This window comes from Taudactylus pleione, unplaced genomic scaffold, assembly GCF_031769625.1.
Source record: "Taudactylus pleione unplaced genomic scaffold, aTauple2 ptg000242l, whole genome shotgun sequence".
Lineage (NCBI taxonomy): Eukaryota > Metazoa > Chordata > Amphibia > Anura > Myobatrachidae > Taudactylus > Taudactylus pleione.
This window is the reverse complement of record NW_028284644.1, coordinates 9120001-9147246: the sequence shown is the minus strand read 5'-3', so window position 1 is coordinate 9147246 and position 27246 is coordinate 9120001. Positions and strand designations below refer to the sequence as shown.

At 41.8% G+C, this 27246-nt stretch overlaps 1 protein-coding gene across 3 annotated transcripts in view; it reads left to right on the top strand.

The window, feature by feature from the left end:
* RBBP5 (RB binding protein 5, histone lysine methyltransferase complex subunit) overlaps positions 1 to 27246 on the top strand; it is a 111755-nt gene that overhangs the window by 79158 nt on the left and 5351 nt on the right. Inside the window, exons 12-13 of one of the 3 annotated variants that reach the window (XM_088479655.1) lie at positions 1369 to 1598; positions 8895 to 9086. In XM_088479655.1, coding sequence (XP_088335781.1) covers positions 1369 to 1598; positions 8895 to 9086 — 422 coding nt within the window. Of the gene's footprint in view, positions 1 to 1350; positions 1599 to 8894; positions 9087 to 27246 lie in introns of all 3 variants that reach the window. The other 2 variants (XM_088479656.1, XM_088479654.1) reach the window with 2 other exon arrangements.

Genomic DNA, 27246 nt, shown 5'->3' with positions numbered 1-27246 from the left:
GGCAAGTATCTTTGCATAAATCTTGACATCGGTGTTCAACAGCGAGATGGTTCTGTAATGGGCACAATTTGAGTGGTCCTTACCTTCTTTGGGAATAACAATAATCCTGGCCTCAAGGGCCTCTCTGGAGAAAGAACCACCAGACATCACACCATTGAACACCGTGGCAAGATGAGGGGAGAGCAGGGGGGCAAAGGATTTATAGTAAGTAGCTGTAAAGCCGTCGGGGCCAGGGGCCTTATTTGCTTTAAGGTTCCCTATCACCTCTAAGATCTCCTGCGGTTCAATTGCAACGTTTAAAGATTCAAGGACTGAAGAGGATATTTTAGGTAAATGACAGCTGGCTAAAAAGTGTTGTACTGAGTCCACAGCGGGTAATGAACTGCCTGAAGAAGACGAAAGGTTATATAGATTAGTATAAAATTTACAAAATTCCTCAGTAATGTGTAAGGGATCTCTAATAGGAACACCTGAGCTGGATTTAATTGTCAGAACATTATTCTGCGAGAGTTTGGATCATAATCTAGACGCCAGTATTCTGTCAGCTTTATCCCCCTTTTCGTAAAATATTTGATTAAGCCGTTTAAGAGAAGTCTCAGCTTTTGCTGTAAGGAGGAGACCAAGTTCACCTCTGGCGGCTACAACACAGTGTTGAATTTTAATAATATTATTTCTATGAGCATAAATATCTTGTCTTTACTCACATTCTTTATTTTTAATATTTTGCCTTAAGATAGCGAAGATATATCTTACTAATGCATACTAACTAATAAGGAATATTCTTTTAAAAGAATTATAATTTGATCCTCTTGCAGCCAGAGAAACGCTCCTCTTTCTCTTGATGATTTGTGATGATAGCAGATATATCTGCCATTGGCTGTGCAGCACAGCTGGCGCGATATGTCTGTGAACATCGTTCAGACATCGCTGGTACACACTGGCTGACGCACACACGATGTATTGGCTGATCAATTGATTGGCCAATATTTCTGCCAGTGTGTACCCAGCATAAGAGGCTAACTGTGAGTTGGAAGTAAAAAAGCAAGTAACTGCATCTTTGTAAGACCATGTTACACTTCAGGTGGGACAGATTAAAAATGTGCTGAGAGATTTAGATTTGGGATGGGAGTTTCCAAACACAAATCTAAATTACAGATAAAAAATCTATTTGCAGATATCAGATCTAAATCTCTCTGCACATTTTAAATTTGTCCTACTTGCAGTGCAACATGGTCTTACCAAGATGTAAAATTATTTGCTTTTTTACTTTAATCGTTTGGGGCTGTTTATTGTCTGTTGTTTCTTGAAGTCTGTAAAATTCAGAATATATCGCACACCTTTATATTACAGAACTCTGCTTCCTTGCAGTGATGAGGAATTGGAGGATACCAAGGCACTGCTGTATCTTCCTATTGCTCCTGAGGTAGAGGACCCTGAGGAAAATCCCTATGGACCACCCCCAGAGACCACTCCAATGTCATTGAGCGAGGATGGGGCAGGAACCGACAAGAAGCGACAGGCCACATCGGATGGAGTACAACCCCCAAAGAAAAAGCCAAAAACCACAATGGTTGAGTTGCAAGGAGTGCCCAATGATGGTGAGTTTAGACGTAGCAGTGCTGTCCTTTCTCTAAGATAGATAAGTTGACATTGTGGCCTTTTGGTGCATATATAACAGTAATTTGTTTGTCAACCACAAAGACATAATGGACACAGGCTTTGTGTGTGTTAGGCAATTGTAAGCTCCACTGGGCAGTTGTGAATGGTTACACATTTTCAATGCCTTTTATATAAAAGAGAATGAAGAAATAAAAATGTGCATCAACACTTCTGTCTGAAAAATTCAGGTTCTGCGATTGGTGTTTCTGTACTTATCAGGGATCTATTGTCCGTTAATCTACAGCAATTGAATTGCTCCCACCACACACGTCTGCTCTGCTTTTTCACAGCCTGCCAGTGTCTCTCTCTCTGGTGCATGTCAGACACTTTCTTTGGGGTGTTCAATATTGCTTCCCCTGTAGCATCTCCCAAGATATACCACGTCTCCCATAAATGTTCTGGAAAGGAAGATATAGTCAACACTCCAAATTGGACTGATACCATGGAAAGCAACTGATTGTGCAATTGAGCAATATCACTAACATGGCATATTATTTTATAATCACCAGGTAGACACAAAAAGATTAAAGGGGGACTTCCATTAGGTGCAATAAGCAGCTTTCCCGCAAGTACAACAAATTTGTACTTAGCGCGCAATCCTGTTAGCTACGACTTCGTGGGTGCAAATTCTCTATACCATTTGCCGCAAAAGTTTTTGTTTCGCCACCTCCTGAGTAGGTGAAAAGTTGTGCGAAACCCCTATTTTTTGGTTAATAATGTCAGGACTTGGTTCAGAACCACTGGGACACGCTCTTAGCAACCCATATACCTATCCCACATTGCACGTGAGTGTTAGAGGCATATTTTGAAGGTTGTTTTTTTTTTTTTTTTTTTTTAATTGTCTTTTAAAGGACACAAATATATACTTATAGGCATTTAAATGCACTTGCAATTTAAGTAGAACATTTATTTTGCAAAAAAAAACCAGTTGCTTTCTATCATTATTTGGCTGTTTTTAGAAATATGCAGAAAACAGTCATGTGACACAATGTAAGAACCCCAAATACTTTTATTAGGACCACTAATACACATATATTACTATCTGAAGTACCCGGCGTTGCCTGGTTTTCAATTTTCAAGTTGTTAAGGTATCAATGAGTTGGATGTAGCTGTCAACATTTTAACAATAATTAGCAGCTATTCTAACACACACATGAGGAAAGTTCTTTCCAGTGCACTCCGCCGTGAGGTCCAAACAGGACCGCAACCACTCCATTAGGCATCCCAGATCGATTGCCACCCCTCTGAAGTTTTCATCAAAATCCAACCAGTAGAAGGGCCAGAACAGGCTCCCCGGGTCAAAGTTCTGCCCAGCCTCCCTGGATCAAAGTACTGGCTAGCGTACACAAATGGGAGGTCTGACTGGGACCTCAACCCCCTAGTATCTCTCCTGTGATCCAATGTTACCAATCTAGGAAGTTTTTGTCCAAATCGATCCAGTGGGAGGCTCAGAACAGGCTCTCCTGATCAAAGTTCTGCCCAGCATACACCAACAGGAGGTCCGACCGGGACCCTAACTACCCTAAAACCTGGCCAGGATCCAAGTGGACTACTTTCCGTTGGTTTCATCCCAATCGGTGCAATGGTGTCCGAATGCATAACCAGACAAACAAACAAGATGCAAACAAAGAAAAAAAGTACTCTTGTGTTGTTGGGGCACACTATATTTACCTAAAAAAAACTTAACATTTAATATTCTCATTAAAATAATAGGTCAAGGCAATGAGTTCTGAAACTCAAATTGATATAACCAAAATATAGATAATAGCCTTGGCGAATATGTATGTATTAAAATGTAAACCATCAATGGTGTATAATCCAAAGTATATTTTTGCAAACACACAAACCAGAAAATGAAAAGTGAATGATCATTCATTTACAATATATATATAAACCCGATAATCACAGGGCAGGAAATTATTAATTCTTCAGTCAGATTATTCCATTTCTAAATGTTGACAACGATATACTGTATGATGCTAGATTCGGTTGAAAAATTACACACACAGTACATTCCAATATGCGCTGTAACATCAATGTCACCAATTGACTTGGGGTAGGAATGATACTGAACTGAGGGCCTGATTCAGAGCTGGACGCTCTGACCAGAGCGCTCGCTCTGAATCAGTGCCCTCCTACCTAAAAATGGAGCGGCCTCCTGGCCGCTCGCATAGCTGTGGGTGACCACCCACAGCATATGCGAGCGGCCAAAAAGATGGTCGCGATGGTCAATACCATCGCGACCATCGGGCTTGCGACGAGACCCTGCTGTAGGGTCTCGGTGACCGCAAGCCCTGGAGTGATTTTGGCTCTATCAGAGCAAAAATCACTCCCACTGACATCACTAGTGATGTCAGTGGGGCTGGACCCAGACGGTAGGCGTTCCCATGGGAACGCCGCCGTCTGGCAGCCACGCCCTCACCATCGACAGCACGCCCCCTTTGGTGCGAGACCCGGAGCGACAGTTTGGCTGTCGCTGTCCGGGTCTCGCGCATGCGCACGACGGAGCTCCCTCCGTTGTGCGCATGCGCATTGGGGTAACATCGACCCGCTTGCGAGCATCCTGCAATAGTAAGTCAGAGGAATTGGTTATTCATATGTGCATGAATAGCTGCAAAGGTGTTTCCTGCAAGTGTATTCTAAATTGAGTTTGGTGAATGATCACTACTTAGTATGCGTACCTAATTAGTAGTTAAAAGATTCAGTTAAATATACATAACAGATCCCATATTAATTATTATGACCATCCATTATTCGTCTCAAATAATAAATGACTTAGTATGATATACAAGGTAAGTAGCTCACGGTAAGCATTTTAAAATAGACAACATTAACATATCACTGGCGTGAATGTAATTCAATGCTGCGCTGACCAGTGTGATCTGGAAAGTAATAGCAATGCGTTCTATTTGAACCTTCATAACATTGCGAAAGGTAGCTCAATTATTGCTTATACTGCTATATCTAGCACTGACAGCGCTCTGTTTGTCCCCCCACACAATTTATAGAGAGAGAACTAGAATATACTAGTATTGCTGTACGTGGGTATATTATGCCAGAGGTGGCTTTTATTATTGTTGGTCCTGCTCACTTCTGTCAGTATATTATGTCTGACTACAATTCGTCACAAACTTTGTTATAAACATAATAGCAACATTGTCAATTAAATAAAATTAGTAACGTGAACATGATGATACATAATGTATCTATAAACAATATTATCAAAGAATCATAATTGTTAAAAAGGAAAGGAAAAAGGTCTTATACCATAAACTAATTTAAACATCAAGTGACCTCATTTTAGAAAGGTATAAATCGCAAAAAGAGCTAGACTTCCTATGCTCGGTATATTGCATGAAAATGGTCTTGTATTGATATACAGTATACTGCCACTATATTTGTCATAAATTGGATTAAAATAAATATTGTGATAAAAAGAAAAAAGTCATCCATAGTGATTACACTTTCAATGAACAATCTATTGTGAGATTTCCTACAAGGAAAAGCCTGTTGAATAAAAAGGATGCTAATATTGGGTGTATTGTGATTGCATATGCATGATATTAAAATAATACTATCAGGTAGTCAGGTAGTATGCTGTGCAGTGGATTCCAATAGAGAGGGAGTGTGGTGTGTGTGAAAAAACTTAATATTTTTTGGTAAAAAGTTATGATATATGATATAAATATTTTATGTAAAGCAAAGATGATTGTGACGAGAGAGGGTTTGCTATATTTCATAGACCAGACTGTTTCATACAGTGTGCGTGAGAGTAGTGTATTTAATAAAATATAATATATAAAAAGTGATGTTAAAAAAGGAACATAGTTCAACTTCAATTTAAATACTTTTGGATATAAGGTTGAAGACTTAATAAATACGCTGGTACCAGAACATTGTAAAATTCATTTTGTATAGCTAAGAAAAATGGATGAATTGGTTGGTAATAATCATATGGGGTAAGATAATAAAATGTGATGGGTATACAAAAACTGAAAAAGATCATACAAAGTGAGTAAATGATAACGTTTGACTAAATCGCTAGACCATACAGTCAGGTGCATAAATATTGGGACATTGACAGAATTTTCATATTTTGGCCTCTATTCACCACCACAATGGCTTTGAAATGAAACAAGCAAGATGCGCTTTAACTGCAGACTTTCAGATTTAATTTGAGGGTAATTACATCCAAATCAGGTGAACGGTGTAGGAATTACAACGGTTTCTATATGTGCCTCCCACTTTTTAAGGGGCCAAAAGTAATGGGACTATTAACTCAAAAGCTATTTCATGGACAGGTGTGGGCTATTCCCTCATTATTTCATTATCAATTAAGAAGGTAAAAGGTCTGGAGTTGATTCTAGGTGTGACATTTGCATTTGGAATCAGTTGCTGTCGACTCTCAATATGAGATCCAAAGAGCTGTCACTATCAGTGAAGCAAGCCATCAAATATTGGGACATTGACAGAATTTTCATATTTTGGCCTCTGTTCACCACCACAATGGCTTGTAGAAATTCTGAGTAAAAATACAACAGGAAGACCACGTTAAAGTAAATGTGTAATCTAAGGTGTTCATAAGAAGGCACTAAAATTTATATTTTCCTTTAGGCCATGTGGATTAGCCGTATTAAGCCTGAAAGTCCAGTAGCTCTCTCTCTGTTGGAGTGTTTTGGATAGGTCACCTCCTCTTATACCCAGTCTAACATATTCCAGACCAAATACTTTCAGATCCTTAGGAGAGCCTCTGTGTGTCTCTAGAAAGTGGCTCTCGACCGATGAACGTTTAGATAGATTATTGAAATTGGAAAATGTCCAAATGATCAAATAATCTCTTCTCATTTTTTATGTGACGCATATGTATGATGATATCCGTGATATATAATTATGATTATTGAAATCAATATTCTTTACAGTTTGCTGTATATACACTGGCACTCAATTATATTTCACCATTTCTCTTGATTAACAAGAATATTTTAGCTTCATTGGTTTAATACAAGTTTTAGTACAAACACAATTAGTGACATACAGTATAATACTACACATACAACATAAATAATATATAATTTTTTTTTTTTTTTTTCATTTTACATGCATATAAATTAAAAGTTTTATGTTTTAAATGTAAACTAATACAATAAGAGTGCCCCCCAAAAAACTTTTCTTCCCAGTCTTATTTTTTTTTTTATGTGTGCCTTTTTACTCCTGGAGAGCACCACCAACCCTGGATAACTTTTAAGGGATTTTACCCCTCATGTTTAATAAGTTGGTCTCTAAATGTGTAATACAGTACTATGGTCTTGTACAGAATCCTCAGTTCACTTTGGAGACTAGAGGAATGCAACTACAGTTGTGTGGCAACTACAGTTTAATGCAAAAAGTGCAAACTCATGGACTTTGTTCTCAAAAACCCAAAAGCTATATACTGTATAGTATTAATGCACTATAATGAACACTAGTGAGGAGGAAAGGGATCTAGGAGTCTCTATTTCATGTAAGGTAAGTAAGCAATGAGAGAGACAAGTCAGATTCTTGGTTGCACAGGGAGAGGAATCGGCAGAAAGAAGTAATAATGCCACTGTATAGGTCATTGGTACGGCCTCATGTAAAATACTGTGTTCAGTTCTGGAGGCCATATCTCATAGATAAACGAGAAGGATATACAATGCCTTGCAAAAGTATTCACCCCCTTAGCATTTTTCATGTTTTGTTGCCTCACAACCTGGAATTAAAATGGATTGTTTGGGATCTGGGCTTTTGACATTATATGTGTATATATATATATATATATGTGTGTGTGTGTGTGTGTGTGTGTGTGTGTGTGTATGTATATATATATATATATATATATATATATATATATATATATATATAATGTCAAATTTTTTTTTTTTTTTCTCATTTCACTTCACCAAATTTGACTATTTTGTGCAGATCCATCACATAAACTTCAGATTGTAACAAAAAAGGTAAAAAGCCATGGGGGGTGGCTACTTTTGCAAGGCACTGTAAATGCATTAGAAACTGTACAAAGAAGGGCAACTAATTGGTACATGGCCTGCATCATAAAATTTACCTAAAAGACTAAAAGGTCTTAATATACTGTATGTATACTTTGGAGCAGAGAAGGGAAAGGGGGGACATGACAGAAACTTTATATAAATAGATCAAGGGTTTTAACAAGGTACCAGAGGGAAACATTCTTCAAATGAAGAGAAGTATTAGAACACAAGGACATGCATGAAACTGGAGGGTAGTAGGTCCAGAGGAAATTTGAGGAAAATTACTTTACAGAAAGGGTAGAGGATAAGTGGAATAGCTTCCCATCAGAGGTGGTAGCAGCTTTCCCTGCTGTGGTGATAGGGCAACAACAGTTGCAGCTTTCAATAGCTGTGGGTACGGTCAGTGCAACTGACCTTCATACATTGCACTCGTGCCCCTGTCAATTACCGCCCAAACCCTCAGTAATACACGGGGGAGAAGCTGTATCAACGCACATAATGTGCGCTGATACCACTTCTTCCCCATATCGACACTTAATTCATCTACCCCAGGGTTTGTGGTTACCATAAGGCAGTGGCTCCCAAACTTTTTTGAATCACCGCGCCCTATAGCATAAGCATTGTTTTCACGGCACCCCTAAGTTTAAGTTTGTTATTGAGATATTCAAATAAAAATGTAGTAAAGTTAAGTAAATTGTGCTAACCTGTCATCCATAGATTCAGTTTTGTGGTAGTGGACAAGTTTGCACTTCTGTTTGTCCACATATTTACATTACATTGACCATAAATAATTTGATTTGGTGCTGGACCACCAACCTAAGGCACCCCTGCAAGTGTCCCGAGGCGCCCCAGGGTGCCACGGCACACAGTTTGGGAACCACTGCCATAAGGTAATAAAAAGGGGCAGTCTAGATGGGTCAAGTGGCTTTTATTTGCCATCAAATTCTAGGTTTCTATAGTGCTGCAAACCTTTAAAGAAATAAGCCTGATTAGTGTTGCTATGTAAAGTTCTTCAAAAACTGTAGCTACCTGAATCAAGTAATAACCATAATTGTAAATGGCTGTCATGATTCTTTCTTTTAAATGTGAATAAGCCCTCTTAATTGTGTTCTGTTTGGTGAAGTAGAGCTTGCTGATTTTTTCGTCTGTCTTTTTTCCCTTTTTAAATTACTGTGAGTGACCTTGTTAAGTTACTGTGTCTTATTTCTTTACTTTGTTCCCTCGTAGAAGTTCATCCACTGCTGGGAGTGAAGGGGGACAGTAAATCCAAGAAGAAGCAATCTGGACGGCCAAAAGGAGCTAAAGGTAAAGAGAGAGACTCTCCATTTAAACCGAAAACCTTCAAGGGTGACAGGGGCATGCCTCTGGATGCAGCAATGAAAGGCAGAACTCAGAGTGAGCTGCCACAAGTGCTGACAGGTAAGCACAATACAAATAGGTGCTGACCCTCACCTCTGCTTCCTGTGACTCTGGCTTCACGCAGACGCCATCCCCTTGCATACTCCTCTTAAACCTTTTATTGAAGTTGGGAACTGTTGCTAATGAATAAAAAGATTATGAGCCAAAATTAATAAAATACTGACTGTATTGCTGGATCCCTTCATTTCTTTTAAGGCTTTGAGGTAACACAAAAGTAATGAAATGTTACTTTCTATAGACTACACAAGACTCCTGCTCAAGCACGTAGATTTTTTATATCTGATGTATTTGAAGTTGGCCTTGGGTATGTAAAGCTTGTCAGGCCCACAGAGCATCTATTTCATGCACATTCGGAATGTATCATTGCTCATTTCAAAGCACACTACACAGTTTTCATAGGCAATACTGTTCAGTAATCTCATACTTCATATCGTTCCCCTCAATGACTGGTTTAAGACTGGAGTATCATCCTTGTCTCTCCTGATTGCAGCAAATCATTCCCTTTGTGTAAAAGTGAGTCCAATTATCCCTTTCTGCATCCTTTTACACTGGTTACACACACACACAAATTATATTAAACTAAACTTGTTAAGAGGACAATGTAAATAAAGTGTATTATCCATATAATATAGAGAACAGAAAATAGCTTTGGGGTTTGTAAAAACCGTTAATGAAATGGTATCCTTGATACTTCTATGGGCTGTTCATTGTTTAGGGAGTTCAACTTGATTAGACATTACCTGTTAATTCCATCAAGAATTTGCATGAATCTGTTGCTTGCTGTTCTATAGTATAACCATAGGACATTAATCTGGTTGTTATGAACTGTTTCTCTGATGTGTTCCTGATGTGGGACATTGGCAAGTGGGGATCAGAGCTGACAGAACTCTTTTTTGCAAGTTATGGGGCCTATCCATTAGCAGATGTTTTTCTGAAAGATGAAAGACAAAAGATATCTATTGAAAATTCCGGTGGCTGTGCTGAGCAATATCTGTCATATACATGACAGATTTTGGCAAAAGCTGAATGATATCGCATGTAGCTGCTGCTAATATCTTTCGTCGTTTACTGCATATAAAGTGTGGATATATCTAATATCTGGCAGCGATATGCGATAATTGACCAACATGTTGGAGAGATGAAAGATTACATTTATCGGCCACGGGAGTGCTCATCTGTCATCGTTCAGGGCCTATCTATAGCAGATAAATTGAATGACTGAACGATATATCGTTCAGTCGTTCAATTTATCTGCTAATGGATAGGCCCCTTTACTGTTTCTAGTTTCCTCCCACTAGTCTGTGCTGCAGACACTTCCTGATTTTTTTTTTTTTTTTATTCCAAAGGTCAATATTGGGATTCTTTTCTAGGCAACTGCAGCAACTTTAGGCGATAATTATAATTCAATTGACGTTCACTGTTTCGAGGGTCTCAAACATGCTTCTATACGATATTTATTGTGCAGTGAATCTCTTTTGTGAGATTGACGTTAAAAATACAAAAATAACTGCAAAATGTTGCTTATAGAGCAAAAAAGAAGCTTATTCAAAAGAAGCTTATTCAAGCTATAACTTCTACATTTTTACTTAATTTGAACAACTGATATTAGTTTGATTTTGAATTTTGCTGTTTGAAAAGTGTTAAAATATATCCATTTAGGTCTGAACATGTTCAGTCTGGCTCGAATATGATTCTACCTGTTCATTGTTTGGGTTTAGCTTTAAATATTTGTGTCCGTTGGGAGTTTAAGAATTTTTAATTTGGTTAACCGGTTCAAGATACAGTGCAGTTTTAAAATTATGGTAGCAGCTTTGGTAAATCATAGCAGAGCATTATTGTCTACAACTTTTTGGTATCCTAATGCCAGACAATATTTATATGTTCTCAACTGGGATTACAGTTCATGTTATATCGATTTGCTGGCTGTGGAAAAAAGACTGTACATCATACATATAAAAGAAAATGGTCACAATGCATGGTAATGCGAGGAAAGGTATTAATTCTTGTCAAAAAAGTTATGTACTCTGCATTACAGCTCATGTTTACCGCTTACAGGTCCATGGGGTTAGTGTATCAAATTGTCCCTGTATCTTAGCGGTTCTCACCATTGACTTCAATGGAGGGAATCACTCATTGGCTGAGAGGCGGAAGGATCACCTCTCTCAGCCAATGAGCGCAAAGCACCAGGATTTCTATAGTGAAATCCTGCCGCTGAGCCCTCATTCGGGTGGTACCGTTCTTCGAGGACGGTACTGTGTCCGCGTCATTGCCTGCTTTGGAACGAAGAGGACGTGATCCATGCATAGGAAGAGGTGAGTATGGAATTTTTCTTTACAGGTATCCGTAGATTTCTACTTGGACAAGTGGACGTGATTGGCTTCAGGGATACTAGGTGAGTATGTGCGATATTGAGTGAGAGTGTGCATGTATGTTTTAATAAACTTATACTGTCACGGTGTGTGTGTCTTTTTTTTTTTTTTACATATATATATTTCTTTTGCAGGTGAACTACAGGTACCAGCGGGCCCGTAATGCCCCGCATGCTGGTACCTGTGGTTCTCCAAGTACCAGCATGCGGGGAGCCTTGCTGGAACCTGTAGTTCACCTGCAAAAGACAATATTTTTACTTCTTTCTCTTACACTTCAGTTTAACACAATCAACCCGGCACCCATCGCTCTAGGGGTGCCAGGGATAGCCCTGGGCTATCAGCTTAGGCCTGGAGGTGCCTATGCTGACTAGCGGTCAGGAGTAATGCTTTGGCTGGGGGACCCGGTGAAAGGGTTTCCCTGGCTGTGGCATTACTCCCCCGCTAGAAAAAGCTCTGTGCTGGTTATGAATAATACAGAGGACCCCTACTCTTTGTCCCCTGTATTTCCAAAATCAGGAGCAGCTCAGCTGAGCCCAGTGCTGGTTGTGCTAAATACAGGAGACCCCCTACGTCGTTTGTCCCCTGTATTTCCAGGACCGACTGTGAAAAGCCCGGGTCTGGTTGTGCTTTGGGGGACACTCTATTTTTTATATATATATATATAAAAAATAGAGTGTCCCCCAAAGCACAACCAGACCCGGGCTTTTCACAGTCGGTCCTGGAAATACAGGGGACAAACGACGTAGGGGGTCTCCTGTATTTAGCACAACCAGCACACATATATACAAATACCACACACAAAAAAGAACGTGGAATGAGGGCACTCACCAAAAAATAGAAGATCAGCTTATTTTTAATCAGAGCATCAAATTAGTAGTTCACAGGTGCTACAAAATACCGACGTTTCGGTCCAGACAAGGGCCTGGGTCTACTGAAGTCACAGACTAACTAAGCACATCGGATAGTACAGAAGTGCAGTTTCCCAGGGCCCTGTTATATAGCCAACACACTCATACCTGGTAGGCAATCAGTAATCAAGCAAATAAGTAACCAGCCACTTACCAGCATGTTAATTATCAAAACAACAGCCAAGACCATGAAGTACGGAGGGCGTAAGGAACCAATCAGGTTATCCGCCGTCCATCCCGCACAGTGTCAACCCTCCGGTGCAACACACTGACGCACCATCGCTGGCGCGCTCAGCGTGACATGCTTCAAACGTCCAGCAGTGACGCGCTACACCATGTGGTTCGCACACGGCTGCGCGCACACGCCGGACGTATAACCAAGGCAACAGGGCTTCAAGGTGATAGGCTGGTAGGTGCTAGGGCTGATGAATCATAAATAAACACAAAATATAGCGCATATAAGGTGCGTGTTGTACAAACAGGGACCCTGAGATATACTGCATGGAGGAATAATGTACATTAGTGTATAAACAATATGTAGTGACCAAAGTCACTAGGCAGCCAATCATAAAAATAACGCTATGCAAGAATAGCAGCAGAAATATAAACATCACAATGGAAAATATAATAATAAAAAAAAAAAAAAGAAGAAAGAAAGAGAAAACTAAACGATAAATGTGTATGATAATGCAGAATAAACAAACCAATATGCAGAATATGGGAAACATCAGAGAAAACAATTTTAAGGTAAAAACACAGACAGATGGTTGATCTCATTTAAACCCCTTGGTGCCACAGTATCGAGCTTACTAATCCAAAAACTTTCCCTTTGGTGGAGCCGTTTAATACGGTCACCACCCCTAACCAATGGTGGAACCCAATCAATGAGGCGACACCGTAACATCGATATCTGGTGATCAAAAAGAAGAAAATGTCGGGCTACAGGTTTATCAGTGCTGCGTGTTTGTAATACAGCCCTGATAGAAGATCGATGATTGGCCATTCGTTCCCTGAATGGTCTAGTGGTCAGGCCTACATAATAGAGACTACAGGGGCATGTTACAACATAAATAACAAACTCCATTTGGCAATGTAACCTATAGTTGATCCTAAGTTGTTTCCCGGTGTGCGGATGTGGGAAAGTAGGACCCACAAGTAAACTCCTGCAGGTGATACAACTCCCACAGCTCACACACCCAGGTTTTTGTTTCAACAGCCAAACCGTCCCCCGAGGTTTCATAGGGGATAGCGTTGGTCTCATAAGTAACTGGTTCAAATTGGCATTCCTCCTATAGGCAAGCACTTTTTATTCATTTTTCTAACCGTTGCATGGGCGGATCTAACTGATCCATACATGCATCTGTGTCTTATATTTGGGGGTTTTTTTTTAACACAGATGCTTGCAGCACGAATCTCACTGATCCATGCATGCACCTGATTAATTTTTTTTTTACACAGAGGCTTGCATCGCGCATTTCGCTGATCCGTGCATGCATCTACCTGCTATTGTACATGATCTAAAGATATGCAAATCGTTCGATTGTGCACGATAGATTTTATGTCATATTGTACTGTTTTTGCTGCATATCGTGTCCTGGAGTGCCGGGGAGATTTGAAGGGAAATCACAGGCACCTTAACAATTACCTTGGGCATATTGAAACTTAACTCTAGTCGGAGAGCTGTTAAGAGAAAAAACTATAACTGGTGAGACTAGAAGAAGAAAGGAAACCATGGCAGTCCTCCTCTTGTTTCCTAACTGCTGAAATCAGGGGGATGTAGAGTGGGCACTTTGGGGGAAATATATTGAACCTCCTATAGAGTGGACAAGTGAAAGTGTTACACATAGCAACCAATCAGCTTCTAACTATCCTTTACCAAGTACATTCTATAAAATAATAGGCAGAAGATGATTGATTGCTATGAGCAACATTGTTTAGAAAGCTTGATTCATCTCCACCTTTGTTCCTACAGTGTACATGAAATGTGGATATTGCACAGAATACACCATTCATTACTCTTTACCAGTGTGCTTCAAAAGGGGGAAACCCAAAATGCTAAAACTGGTCTGTGGGATTAAATGATATGTTCCCCTCCCGGTGCACAAGTTTTTTTCTGTGTGCAGAAATGTACATCCCTTGCAATGAGATGTGTGCAGCCAAGTGTTAAACCCCTAGCAGTTGACCGATGAGTGAATGATTGGAAGCACTTGATATATTCCATACATGCAAGGAGGTACTGGCTCATAAGATTTCCTCTGATGCATTTTAATGTAAACCCCATCTCGCTATGGAGAGACCATGCTGATCAGGTTCTCTTATGTGCATCACAGACCTGTAAATAGAAATACTTGACACCTTTGATTTATGTCACGCAGTAGCCCAGAATAAATCAATCAGTCAGTTGCATCACCATAGCAAACAAAGATTCTGGTAATTTCATAGTTGTCCATATTAATATTTTATGATCTATAACTTCCAGTCTCATGCTAATTAGGCAATGAACTAGGACTTTTTAGCCATGTTTTTGCACCTACGTTGGCAAGTTTATTTTTTAAAACAAAAAGGTCATGCGAGTGCCCAGAAGAAGTATCTATAGTTCTAGTCAACATTATTGCCACCCTTACATTTTAAGTACATCATGTACAGTGTCTCCTGAAGAAAAGGAATGGAGTGACATCGCTTTGGTCTATAGACACTAATTTTTGGCATATAACTGCTAAGGATAAAATGAAAACAATTAGAAAAACAATGATAGGAGTAGAAACTAAGGTGGCAAAGACACAATTATTGGCACCTTTTTGAGCAATTCATCAATTTGAAAAAAGCTAGATTAGTGTGATAAATTAGGACATTTTAAGAGGGGAACTCAATATGAAACGTAAACTTCGCTGTCGAAGTTTACGTTTCATATCGGAGCTTTTACCTGGGATAAAGTATCGGGCGCGCGCCCGCTTATCCCCGTATTCAATATGAAACTAACGAAAACGGGAGCCTGCGAAGTGGGATTTGCGTAAAGTTACGAAATTTTCCTTAAAAAAATTGTAGGACCCCCCTAAAGTTGTAAAAACATGGGGGATCACTATGGGTATCCCCATTTTAGCCTGTAAATGAAAGTCGGGGATTTAAATAGCCGCAGCAGCTGTTTTTTCCCGACATTGAAGAAGTGTTGCAGAAGAGCACTTAGGTTATTTTTTTCGTTTTTTTAAGTGGTCCCATCAAATTTGGGGTACATGAAAATGGGTACTAGCATATTTTGATGTCCCTAAAGTAAATTTTAGAAAATTCCGCATTTGTGCACCTGCCGCCATAAATCTATTCTAGAAAACACCTGCCGCATACTTGCAGAATAGCCCTGAATCTATTACCCTATTGTTAAACAATTTTTTCCCATTTTTTTTTTTTTTTCACCCCAATTTGTAAAATAATTTTTTGGGGTGTCCCTATTTTTTTTCTTTTTTAACTTTTTTTGACAGTTATTTTTTAAATGTCATTCCCAGGGGTGCAGGCTATTTTTTTTAAGCCTGCACCCCTAAACCCCAATTCTGCTCTTTTTTTCGACACCTATTCAGTGGTGAAAAGTTATCACCGTTTTTTTTCAAAGACTTTTCGAACCTGCGAAAAGTCTTTGAAATTGAATACAGTGTAAAACTAAAACCTGCGATAATGACATCATAGGTGCGATATTAACGCAAAAAAATGAGTTTTCACTTCATATTGAATTCCCCAATAAGTCACCTGTGATAAATTTAATTAACCACTGTTTTAAAAGGCATGATTGGTGATAATAGCACTTCTGGTTGAGAAGGGAATACAAACACAAGACATCTAAAGGGTACTAGACAATCTCCAAAGACATTGCACACTGTTTAAAAGAGACGTGCCAATGTTAAAAAGAGTGCTACTCATGAAACTGTGAAGATCCTCCCTGGATGTGGGGAACCAGGAAAATCTTGGAGAGCAGTCTTTGAAGAGTTGTACATCTGTGGAAAAAAACACCACGTAAAACATCCAAAGAGCTGAAGACCTTCACCCTATTTAAGGAATCATGAAATCAGAAGAATTACCATTTTTGGAGCAAAATGTGCTACCCAGTTAAAAAAATAAAAATTAAAAACAAGTTTTGGGTTAAAGATCATGGGTCCTCCAGCATGATTTAGACCCGAAACACTCATCTAAAGTACAAAAGAATGATTGAAAAGGGAAAAAAATGGACTGTTCAAACTGGCCACCAATTAGTCCTGATACCAACCCAATTGAAAATCTTTGGACATAGCTGCAATCTGCCATTGGTTAAAGGAATTTTGCAAACATTCAAAAGCTTTAACAAACTGCAATAAGAGTGGGAACAATTACCAACAGGCAGGTGCAAGAAGCACCTGTCTGCTGGTAGTTGTTGATCCTGATTTAGGAGCAAAGAAAAGAAAAAAATATATATCTTTGCATTGCAACATAGGCCCTCATTCAGAGCCGTACGCTCTGAGCAGAGCGCACGCTCTGAATGAGGGCCGTCCTCCATAACTATGGAGCGTCCTCCTGGACACTCGTATAGCTGTGGGTCACCACCCACAGCCTATACGAGCGTGCAGTTTGATGGCCGCGATGGTCTTGACCATCGCGACCATCGAAACTGCGAGCCGGAGCCTGCGGTTGAGGTTTTCAACCGCAAGGCCCGGAGTGATTTTGGCTCTATCAGAGCCAAAATCACTCCCACTGACATCACTAGTGATGTCAGTGGGCCGGCTTCTGACGGAAGGCGTTCCCTTAGGAACGCCCCCGTCAGGGAGGCACGCCCCCGGCACGCCCACCAAAGGGGGCGTGCTGTCAATCAACATCGACAGCACGCCCCCTTTGATCAGACACAACGAGCGAAGTAAAGGCCTTTGCTCGTCGCGTCTGGCGCATGCGCACGACGGAGCTCCCTCCGTCGTGCGCATGCTCAGTGCAGAACATCGACCCACTTGCGAGCAGACAGCCGCTCGCGAGTGGGTCTGAATCAGGCCCATAGTTTGTTCAAGATACAAAGTGTTCAAATGCATTTTTTCTTCTTAAATATTGCCTGCTTTAGCATATAACCCACATATAATGGACAACTTTATATTTACACTACAATATAGATTTGAGTTTGGACATGCACATTTTATATCTGCCCCACCTGTAGTGCAACATGGTTTTGCCACAGTGCAAAGTTATGCTGGGTACTTCTCTTTGAAGAAACCGGTATACTAAAAGACAGAGAGAAATATGTTAGGGTACTTTTATTTATACTCTTACCACTGATGATAGTAATACATGATACCACTCTAAAGTCCACTTGTAAGGATTGATTCTATCATTGTGCTGACTAGATTTATTACAGCAGTGCAACAAACTTTTGTACCGGTTATTTTACCAAAGACAGCTGGGGAATTGCTGATATTACCTGTACATGTTAACACCACAATCAGGTATGTGAACTGACAGTATCTAACTAATAACAGCGTGTGTCCTGTATCCAGCTTTTGAGCCCTATCCCTTGTGTCAGGAACCTGGAATTTTGACTACACTATGCTGTGAGTAATACCGAGTCTGCATAATTATATTTATCAGCGTATTGTTTGGACTGCTAGCTGGTTCTTTTCCACAACTCTAGTTTATTCTATAACCTGTCTGTTTTATTTGGAAGTCTATACTTACAGACTGGCTCTACTAATAACTACACGTGGATATCCTTAAGGACCAATTTACTTGGATGTCCCATTTTGTGGTACCAAATATCCTTTTGGATTAATCACGAACTGCAAATAGTGGTTTAATCCTATCAAGTCGATTTTATATATACTTTTAATGTTACACAATGGTGTTTTTTTTATATGTATGTGACTTGTTTCAAAAGTTGTTAATTTATGTTATATGTTTATAAGATAATTCTACTGATTGGTCTTTAGTACTATAGTTTGCGCTCCTGTTAATGATTTATTAGTCACTTGTTTTCTTTGTCTTTTGGTAATTAGAAATACCTATTTAGGAGCAGCAATGATTTAATTCATCAGTATAGAATCATTGGATATTGATGTCTACCTGCGCCTGGAAATTGTTTTATATATATTATGTACATAAACACCATTTTTGATTTGTAGCCCTTCAGATGTGAAGTAGCCTGTTGTTCTAAGTCCTAACTTTAGTCATGCACAAAACCAAAGGCACATTGTAGAGTTTATGAAAATATTTACTTACTTGCCACACTGACACGTCAGGGCTACAAGCTATGCCACCAGTGCCAAATAGACAAGGGGTCAATAACCACTGTACAGAGAACAGACAGCTTAACCAAACACAAAAGCATAACCTTCATTTGACAAACAAGAAGCTTCAACTTGTAAAACATGTAAGGGTAATAAAATGTTTTTTGTCTCCTTATCCCATTGCAAGAGTTCACAAACATCTAGATGAATTTTGCAAGGGTATAACTATAGGGGCATAGCCAAATAGCCATAGCCTGATACCCTTTAGGTTGCAGTTCCCAAAACAGAACATATAATGTATCAGAATTTCAAATTTACAGAATATAATATTAGTTTGCATCTTTCTTTTCACAAGACAGTCTACCAAAATGAGGGGACTCCGCTCTTTCAAACAGGATGGGGGTGGTAGTCACTCCTCCCTGGACTACTTAATGCTGTCTGTAGTGCAGCAGTGTTCTCTGGTGATCACAGATCAACTTCTCAGAGGTCACATCATTTGAAAAAGAGGACTTTCCTCTTTCACACAAGGGTACCCCTGAGTCTGTGGGTACCAAGATTGTGGGGATACAGCACTTTTAATGTTAACTTCCCTATTTCCTGGTTGTGTCTTACCTGAGAAGGATGTGGCTTAATGACAGCATTGCATTCCTGGGATGATTACATAATCAAGCAGCGCCCCCTTCAGCGTCTGTGTGGCAGTAATTATAGGTAACTTTCCTTTCCCATTTGAACCCCATGCAGGGCTTAGGACAAGTCCTACTTGTTTTTACTAGCGAAGAGGTTAAGAGCAGAGGGTCTTGGTAATGTTTGAAGCAGAAATGGTTGGATACACTTTGTGGAAACTCCTTTTCTTATGTCATGTATATGATTGGATATTTCTACTTTAAACTAGGGGTGAGTGGGTTCGGATTTCTGAAATCCGAACCCCCCCGAGCCCGGCCAATCCGAGTCAGGCTCAACTTTTCCTGCCTGACTCGGATCTGAAATCGAGGCAAAACGTCATCATCCCGCCTTCCGGGTCTCGCGGGTTTTGTTTTCTATATAAGGTACCCGCGTCTGCGCCATTTTCTCACTTGGCTGTGAACAGTGAAGAGGGTGGGTGGGAGCTAGGGCTGGCTGGGCTGTGTAGTGTAGTGCAGTGTTGTGCTGCGCTGTGCTGCTGTTGAACATAGGGGCTGTGTCCACTCCTCCAAAGTCCATAGGGGCTGGTTGTGTTGTGCTGTGCTGCTGTTGTCCATAGGGTCTGTGTCCACTCCTCCAAAGTCCATAGGGGCTGGCTGGCTGGACTGTGTTGTGCAGTCAGTTGTCCATAGGGGCTGTGTCCACTCCAAAGTCCTGTGCAGTGTCCCAGTCCTAAAGGGGTGCTGTAGTGTTGTCCAGGGGGTGCTCTGTCCATCAGGGGTGCTCCCCCCAAGTGCCAAAAAAATAAATATTTTTTCTGTGTTTGTGAATTGTGTGCACTGTGGCTGCACGTGCATCAACAAAGGAGCAGCGCCAAGCGTGCGCCTCTTTCCCATAAGTAAAGGGCCGGCTGGCTTGTCCGTTAAAGGGTGGTGTAACCCTCAAAGTGCGCTCCACAAAGAATAAAAAATTCTTCTTTTTTTTTCTGTCCTTGTGAATTGTGTGCACTGTAGCTGCACGTGCATCATCAAAGGAGCAGCGTCAAGCGTGCGCCTGTGTCCCATAAGTAAAGAGCCGGCTGGCTCATTTCTTAAAGGGTGGTGTAACCCTTAAAGTGCACTAGTCTCCAACAACAAAAAAAAAAAAAAATTCTGTGTTTGTGTGCGCCTTAGCCGCACGTATATATCAATATAACATAAATGGAGGACCAAACTTTCTCCAATAAAAATAAAATAGGGAAAGATCAAGAACCACTTCCTCCTAGTGCTGAAGCTGCTGCCACTAGTCATGACATAGACGATAAGATGCCATCAACATCGTCTGCCAAGGCCGATGCCCAATGTCATAGTAGAGGGCACATACAATCCCAAATGACAAAGTTCAGGAAAATGACCTTAAAAAAAACATTTAAATCATCTGAGGAGATATGTAAACTTGCCAATATGCCATTTACGACACAGAGTGGCAAAGAACGGCTAAGGTCTTTCCCTATGTTCATGACTAGTGGTTCAGCTTCACATGACGATGGAAGCCCTCCTCCCGCTAAAAAAATCAAGAGTTAAGCTGGCAAAAGCACAGCGAAGAACTGTGCGTTCTAAGAAGATATCACAAACACTCAAGGAGAGTCCAAGTGTAGTGGTGGTTGCGATGCCTGACCTTCCCAGCACTGGACGGGAAGAGGTCGCTCTTTCCACCATTTGCACGCCCCCTACAAGTGCTGAAAGGAGCACCCACAGTCCACTTGCTGATATGCAAATTGAAGATGTCACTGTTGAGGTACAACAGGATGAGGATACTGGTGTAGCTGGCGCTGAGGAGGAAGTTGGCGAGTAGGATTCTGATGATGATGTGGTTTGTTTAAATCAGGCTCCGGGGGAGACCGTTGTTGTCTGTGGGATGAAAAAGCCCATCACGGTCATGCCTGGGTAGAAGACCAAACATTCCAGCTCTTTGGTCTGGCAATATTTCTATCCAAATCCGGACAACAACTATCTTGCCATATGTACCATATGTAAAGGTGAAATAAGTAGGGGTAGGGACGTTAACCACCTAGGAATATCCTCCCTTATACGGCACCTGCAGTGCGTTCATAAAAAGTTACTGTCAAGTTCAGAAACTTTGGCTAAGACCGTAAGCAGTCCAGGGACACCTAAAATCCCGTTGTCCTGTTGTATCCAAGCGCCTGCAAACCACACCGTCAACTCCCTCCTCGTCAATTTCCTCCTTAGTCAGGATCGGAAGTAGTCCTGCAGGCCATGTCACTGGCATGACTGACTCTCCTATCCGGGATTCCTCCGGAGGATCCTGCATTGCTACGCCTTCTGCTGCTGCTATTGCTGCTGCTGGGAGTCGTTCATCATCCCAGAGAGGAAGTAGGAACACTACTACTTTTACTAAACAATTGACCCTCCAACAGTCCTTAGCGAGGAGGATGAAGTACGACAGTAGTCATCCTGAAGCAAAACGTATAACTGAGGCCTTGACTGCTATGTTGGTGTTAGACATGCGTCCGGTATCCGCCATTAGTGCAGTGGGATTTAGACAGTTGATGGAGGTAGTGTGTCCCCGGTTCCAAATCCCATCTAGATTCCACTTCACTAGGCAGGCGATACCGAGACTGTACAGAAACATCAGAAAAAGTGCCTCAGTGTCCTGAAAAATGCGGTTGTACCCAGTGTCCACTTAACCATGGACAAGTGGAACAGGGCAAACTAAGGACTATATGACTGTGACAGCCCACTGGGTAAATGTATCACCTTATGCAGCAACAACAGCAATGTCACCAGTAGCAGCATCTCAGAAACGCCAGCTCGTTCCAAGGCAGGCTACGCTGTGTATCACCGGTTTCAGTAAGAGGCACACCGCCGACAACCTCTTAGAGAAACTGAGGGAAATCATCGCCCAGTGGCTTATCCCACTTAGACTCTCCTGGGGATTTGTGATATCTGACAACGCCATCAATATTGTGCGGGCATTACATCTGGGCAAATTCCAGCATGTCCCATGTTTTGCTCACACAATAAACTTGGTGGTGCAGAATTTTCTGAAAAGCGACAGCGGCGTGCCGAAGACTGGAGCGCCAGCAAACATTCTTGAATCTGCCCCGCCATCACCTGAAGCAAGAGGTTGTGACGCGGTGGAACTCAACCCTCTATATGCTTCAGAGGATGGAGGAACAGCAAAAGGCCATTCAAGCCTATACATCCACCTATGACATATGCACCTGACTCAAGCGCAGTGGAGAATGATTTCCGTGTTGTGCAAGGTTCTCCAGCCCTTCGAACTTGCCACACGTGAAGTCAGTTCAGACACTGCCAGCTTGAGTCAGGTCATTCCCCTCATCAGGCTTTTGCAGAAGCAGCTGGAGAAAGTGAAGGAGGAGCTAAGACGGAGCGATTCCGCTCGGCATGTGGGACTTGTGGATGAAGCCCTTCATTCGCTTTGCCAGGATTCCAGGGTGGTCAATCTGTTGAAATCAGACCACTACATTTTGGCCACCGTGCTCAATCCTAGGTTTAAAGCCTATGTGGTGTCTCTCTTTCCGGCCGACACAAGCCTGCAGAGGTGCAAAGACCTGCTGGTGAAAACACTGTCAGCTGAAGCGGAACGTGACACGTCAACAGCTCCTTCTTCATTTTCTCCCGCAACTGGGACTGCCAGGAAAAAACTTAGGTATCCTAAGCAACCCGCTGGCGGTGATGCAGGGCAGGCAGGACCAAGTTTGGACATCTGGTCCGGACTGAAGGACCTGGCAACAATTTCTGACATGTCTACTGTCACTGCATATGATGCTGTCACCATTGACAGAATGGTGGAGGATTACATTGGTGACAGCATCCAAGTAGGCATGTCAGACAGTCCGTACCTGTACTGGCAGGAAAAAGAGGCAATTTGGAGGCCCCTGTACAAACTGGCTCTATTTTACCTGAGTTGCCCCCCCTCCAGTGTGTACTCCGAAAGAGTGTTTAGTGCAGCCGGGAACCTTGTCAGCGAAAGGCGTAGGAGGTTGCTTCCACAAAATGTGGAGAAGATGATGTTCATCAAAATGAATTATCAACTCTTCCAGGGAGACCAGCCTCCAGAACGTACAGAGGGACCTGTGGTGGTGGATTCCAGCGGGGACGAGTTAATACTCTGTGAGGATGAGGATGTACACAACACTGAAGAGGGTGAGGAATTGGTGGATGAGGAGGCTGAGGACGACATCTTGCCTCCGTAGAGCCAGTTTGTGCAGGGCCAGATTAATTGCCAGCTTGTTTTGTGGGGGCCCAAACGAACCAATCATTTCAGCCACAGTCGTGTGGCCGACCCTGACGCTGAAATGATTGGTTTGTTAAAGTGTGCATGTCCTGTTTATACAACATAAGGGTGATTGGGAGGACACTTCCATCTTGCACCTCTTTTTTTTCTTTGCATTATGTACTGTTTGGGGCCTAGTTTTTCAAACTGCCATCCTGTCTGCCACTGCAGTGTCACTCCTAGATGGGCCACGTGTTTGTGCTGCCCACTCATGTCGCTTAGCATAGTCATCCAGCTACCTCGGTGCAACCGTTTGGACATAAAAACACTATTGTGAGGTGTTCAGGATAGACTGGAAATGAGTGGAAATTAAGGTTATTGAGGTTAATAATAGCATAGGAGCAGAAAAACCCACAAATTCTGTGATTTTAGCTGTTTTTATGCTTTTTTTCAAAAAAATACAGATCCAAAACACAAAACCCAGAACCCAAAACACGGAAAGGTGGTTTTGGCAAAACCAATCCAGATCCAAAACACGAAGAAAGATCCAGATCCAAAACACAAAACACGAAAAGTGGCCGGTGCACACCCCTACTTTAAACTTCACTGCAGCCCAATGAATGCCTGCAACAACATTGCAACAAATAAAAATTACCTTCTGTGCTTACACTTTTAGTTTTTTTTTAATATCTTAAATATTGAATGAATGCCAGGACAGCATCCTGGACACCCCCACCACCACTCCAACTTTTCCCATGCCAGTGGCTGGAGCGCTGGCAATCAAGTCAGTATCCCTGGCCTGGCTCCTCAGCACACCAGGGAGCCATAGCCGGCGCACCGGGATCAAATAAGGCACTCATGGTGGCTGTTGGCGCTGGTGTTGCTGCTGCACACTGCGGGCAAGGTTGTCTCCGCATCCCCCACTAGACTACCAGAGTAGTCTTAGTAACGGAGCACTAATAATAATAGTGCCCATTTCCTGGGGGAGGACAGCTTATCCCATTCGCTCCTCCCCACACCTTGGCGTGTGTCAGGCTACCCACCAAAAGGTCTTTTTCTCTCTCCCCTCATAGATGAACGCTGGGCAGACATTTTCCACAGTGCCTGCCTTGCTGAAGCTGAGAGAGACGTGCTTCTGCCTTCTTGTATACCTCACTCCACAGTCAGGTTTAGCTCCTTCCTCCCCTGTTGGGGCTGGTATGTTAAGCATTATATTGCCCACTTATAGAATTTAATTGAATGTTTCTGTGTGCCTGTTTTGTTTAATATTGTATAGTAGGATCTATACTTTCTGTCTGCTGCCTTTCATCTTTTAAACTTAGTTACTTTATTCTACTGTCTTTCTGTATGTTTTTCTGTGTTTAGCCTTCTCTTTAGTGTGAACACTCATTTGTTAATTGGTGTTCACATTCAATTACTACTATATACATTGTTGTAGCTGCACTTATTTCTTTATTTGTGGCACTTCTACATTCAGTGCTCTACCCTTAAAATTGTATGCCACTGTTTTATTATAAACTTCTGTTTGTAGAGACGTTGCTTGGAACACAAGATATCTTCCAAAAACGAGGCACTCAGGGAGGGGGCTCTTCTGTGCTGCGCAAATGCAAAAACTGTGCTAAAGCTCTTTCTCCTCAAGCTCTGGTTCTTGATGGCTTATGTGTCAGGTATTTCACAGGTATGCAGCAGGAGGTCGCTTCGGCCACTGCTTCCACTTAGGAACCGTCATGGGCTCTCGCAGGTAATGTTGCCGTTAGCTAGCCAACTTGCAACCCAGCCACCTCCCCCATGGCCAATATTATGTCTGCTCAAGGAGACACACAGCCTGCTACCATAGAGCCACCAGGGGTTCAGACCCTCCACAGTCAGTACTGGGTCTAGCGCAGGTGTCTACTTCTCTTCAACAGATGCTGGATAAGGACCAGCCATCCAAGCGTAAATCCACCCTACAGGACAGCTTTACGCCCCGTTCTGTGTGTGACTCTAAAGGGGCCTATCCATTAGCAGATCTTTCTGAAAGACAAAAGATTTATCTATTGAAAATTCCTGGGGCTGCTGTGACAGATATCTGTCATGTACATGACAGATTTTTGCAAACGACGAATGATATTGCATGACAACATTCTGGGAGTGGATTTTTTTTTTATGTTTCTATTCATTTTCATAAAAAAATCGTTCGTCATTTAACGCAACAGATATTTCTAATATCTGTCAGCGATAAACGATAATTGACCAACATGATGGAGAGACAAAAGACCCAATTTGTCGGCCGCGGGAGTGCGCATTTTTATCGTTAAGAGCCTATCCATTAGCAGATAAATTGAACGACTGAACGATAAATCGTTCATCGTTCAAATTTATCTGCTAATGGATAGGCCCCTTTACTCGGACGTTTCTTCAGACTGTGAGGACAACATCTCCATATCTTCAGACATGGAAAGCTCCTCTGTTCCAGTAGCCGCTCCAAAATCAGCCTTTCTTCCTTCTGAGGCATCACCTAGGTCACTCACTTCTAATTTTCGCTCCTTTTGTCCAATGGTCAGTCCTTCACGAGGTTCCAGGGCTCTTCCACTAAGAGTCCAGGAAAAAAACAGGTCTGTTCTACCCGACACCCAGCTACCAAGCTGGCCAACAAACCTTCCACATGATGGAGTGGGCCTCCACCTGGGAACCCCCAGTCTTTTGATTTTTTCCAAAGTCTGGATGTCGACGGCTTCAGACGCCTGGGTAAGAGGAGTAGAGTATCCCAGGCTTACGCTCTTGCCTCCTGTGAGCATCCTCCAGCCCAGTTTTTATCCACAGGCCTTCCGGTGGATCCAAAAAAAATTGGAGTTGTCAGAGTCCATTCGCTCTACTCTGGCTTCCTGGATTATAGCTGGCCCTTGTTTCCCCGTTTCAAAGAGGCAAAGGCTTTTACACCAACCTTTATTTCTTGTTCAAAAGCTGGATGGATTGTTCCGTCCTATACTGAACCTGAAGTCACTCAACAAATATCTTCATGTTCCAAGGTTCCGCATGGAGTCTCTTCACTCCATAATACTGGCTCTGGAACTGTGGAATTTTATGACCTCCATGGATATCCAGGATGCCTTCTTTGCATATTCCTATTCAGGACAATCATCTTTGAGTTACCTCAGGTTTGCAGTAAGGGAGGAACACTTCCAGTTTTGGGCTTTGCCGTTTGATCTTTCCACGGCTCCTCGTGTTTTAACAAAAGGTATGGCAGCACATATCAGATGCAGGGGTCTAAATACTTCCTTATCTGAACGACCCTCTCTTAGCCAAATCATATATTCTATAATCCCATGGGTGGATTATCAATTGGAGGAAATCCACCACAATTCAGGAGATGTTACATTTGGGAGCGTTACTAGATTACAGTGTTCAGCGGGTATTCCTGTCAAAAGAAAATATTAAGTTCATACAGTCCACGATTTGCGCCTTATTGGAGGCAGCATTGAGTATCTATCCATTCATGCATTCACGTCCTGGGAACAATGGTTTCCATCTTTGAGATGGTGGAGTATGGCCAGTTTCACTTCTGTACTCTGCCGTTAAAAGATATTGGCCAGGTGGACCCATTTCACCCTGCATCTCAAGACTCAGATGGTTGTTCTCCCTTGAGATGTCCATCACTCTCTCTTGTGGTGTCTTCACCAGTCCTACCTTAACAAAGGCCGACCCTTTTGGATCCAGGACTGGTTCTTGCTCACCAACGATGCGAGTCTTCGGGATTGGGGGGCGGTAACTTGTCATTAGACATTTCAGGACCGATGGACGGCTCAGGAGAGCAGACTCTCAA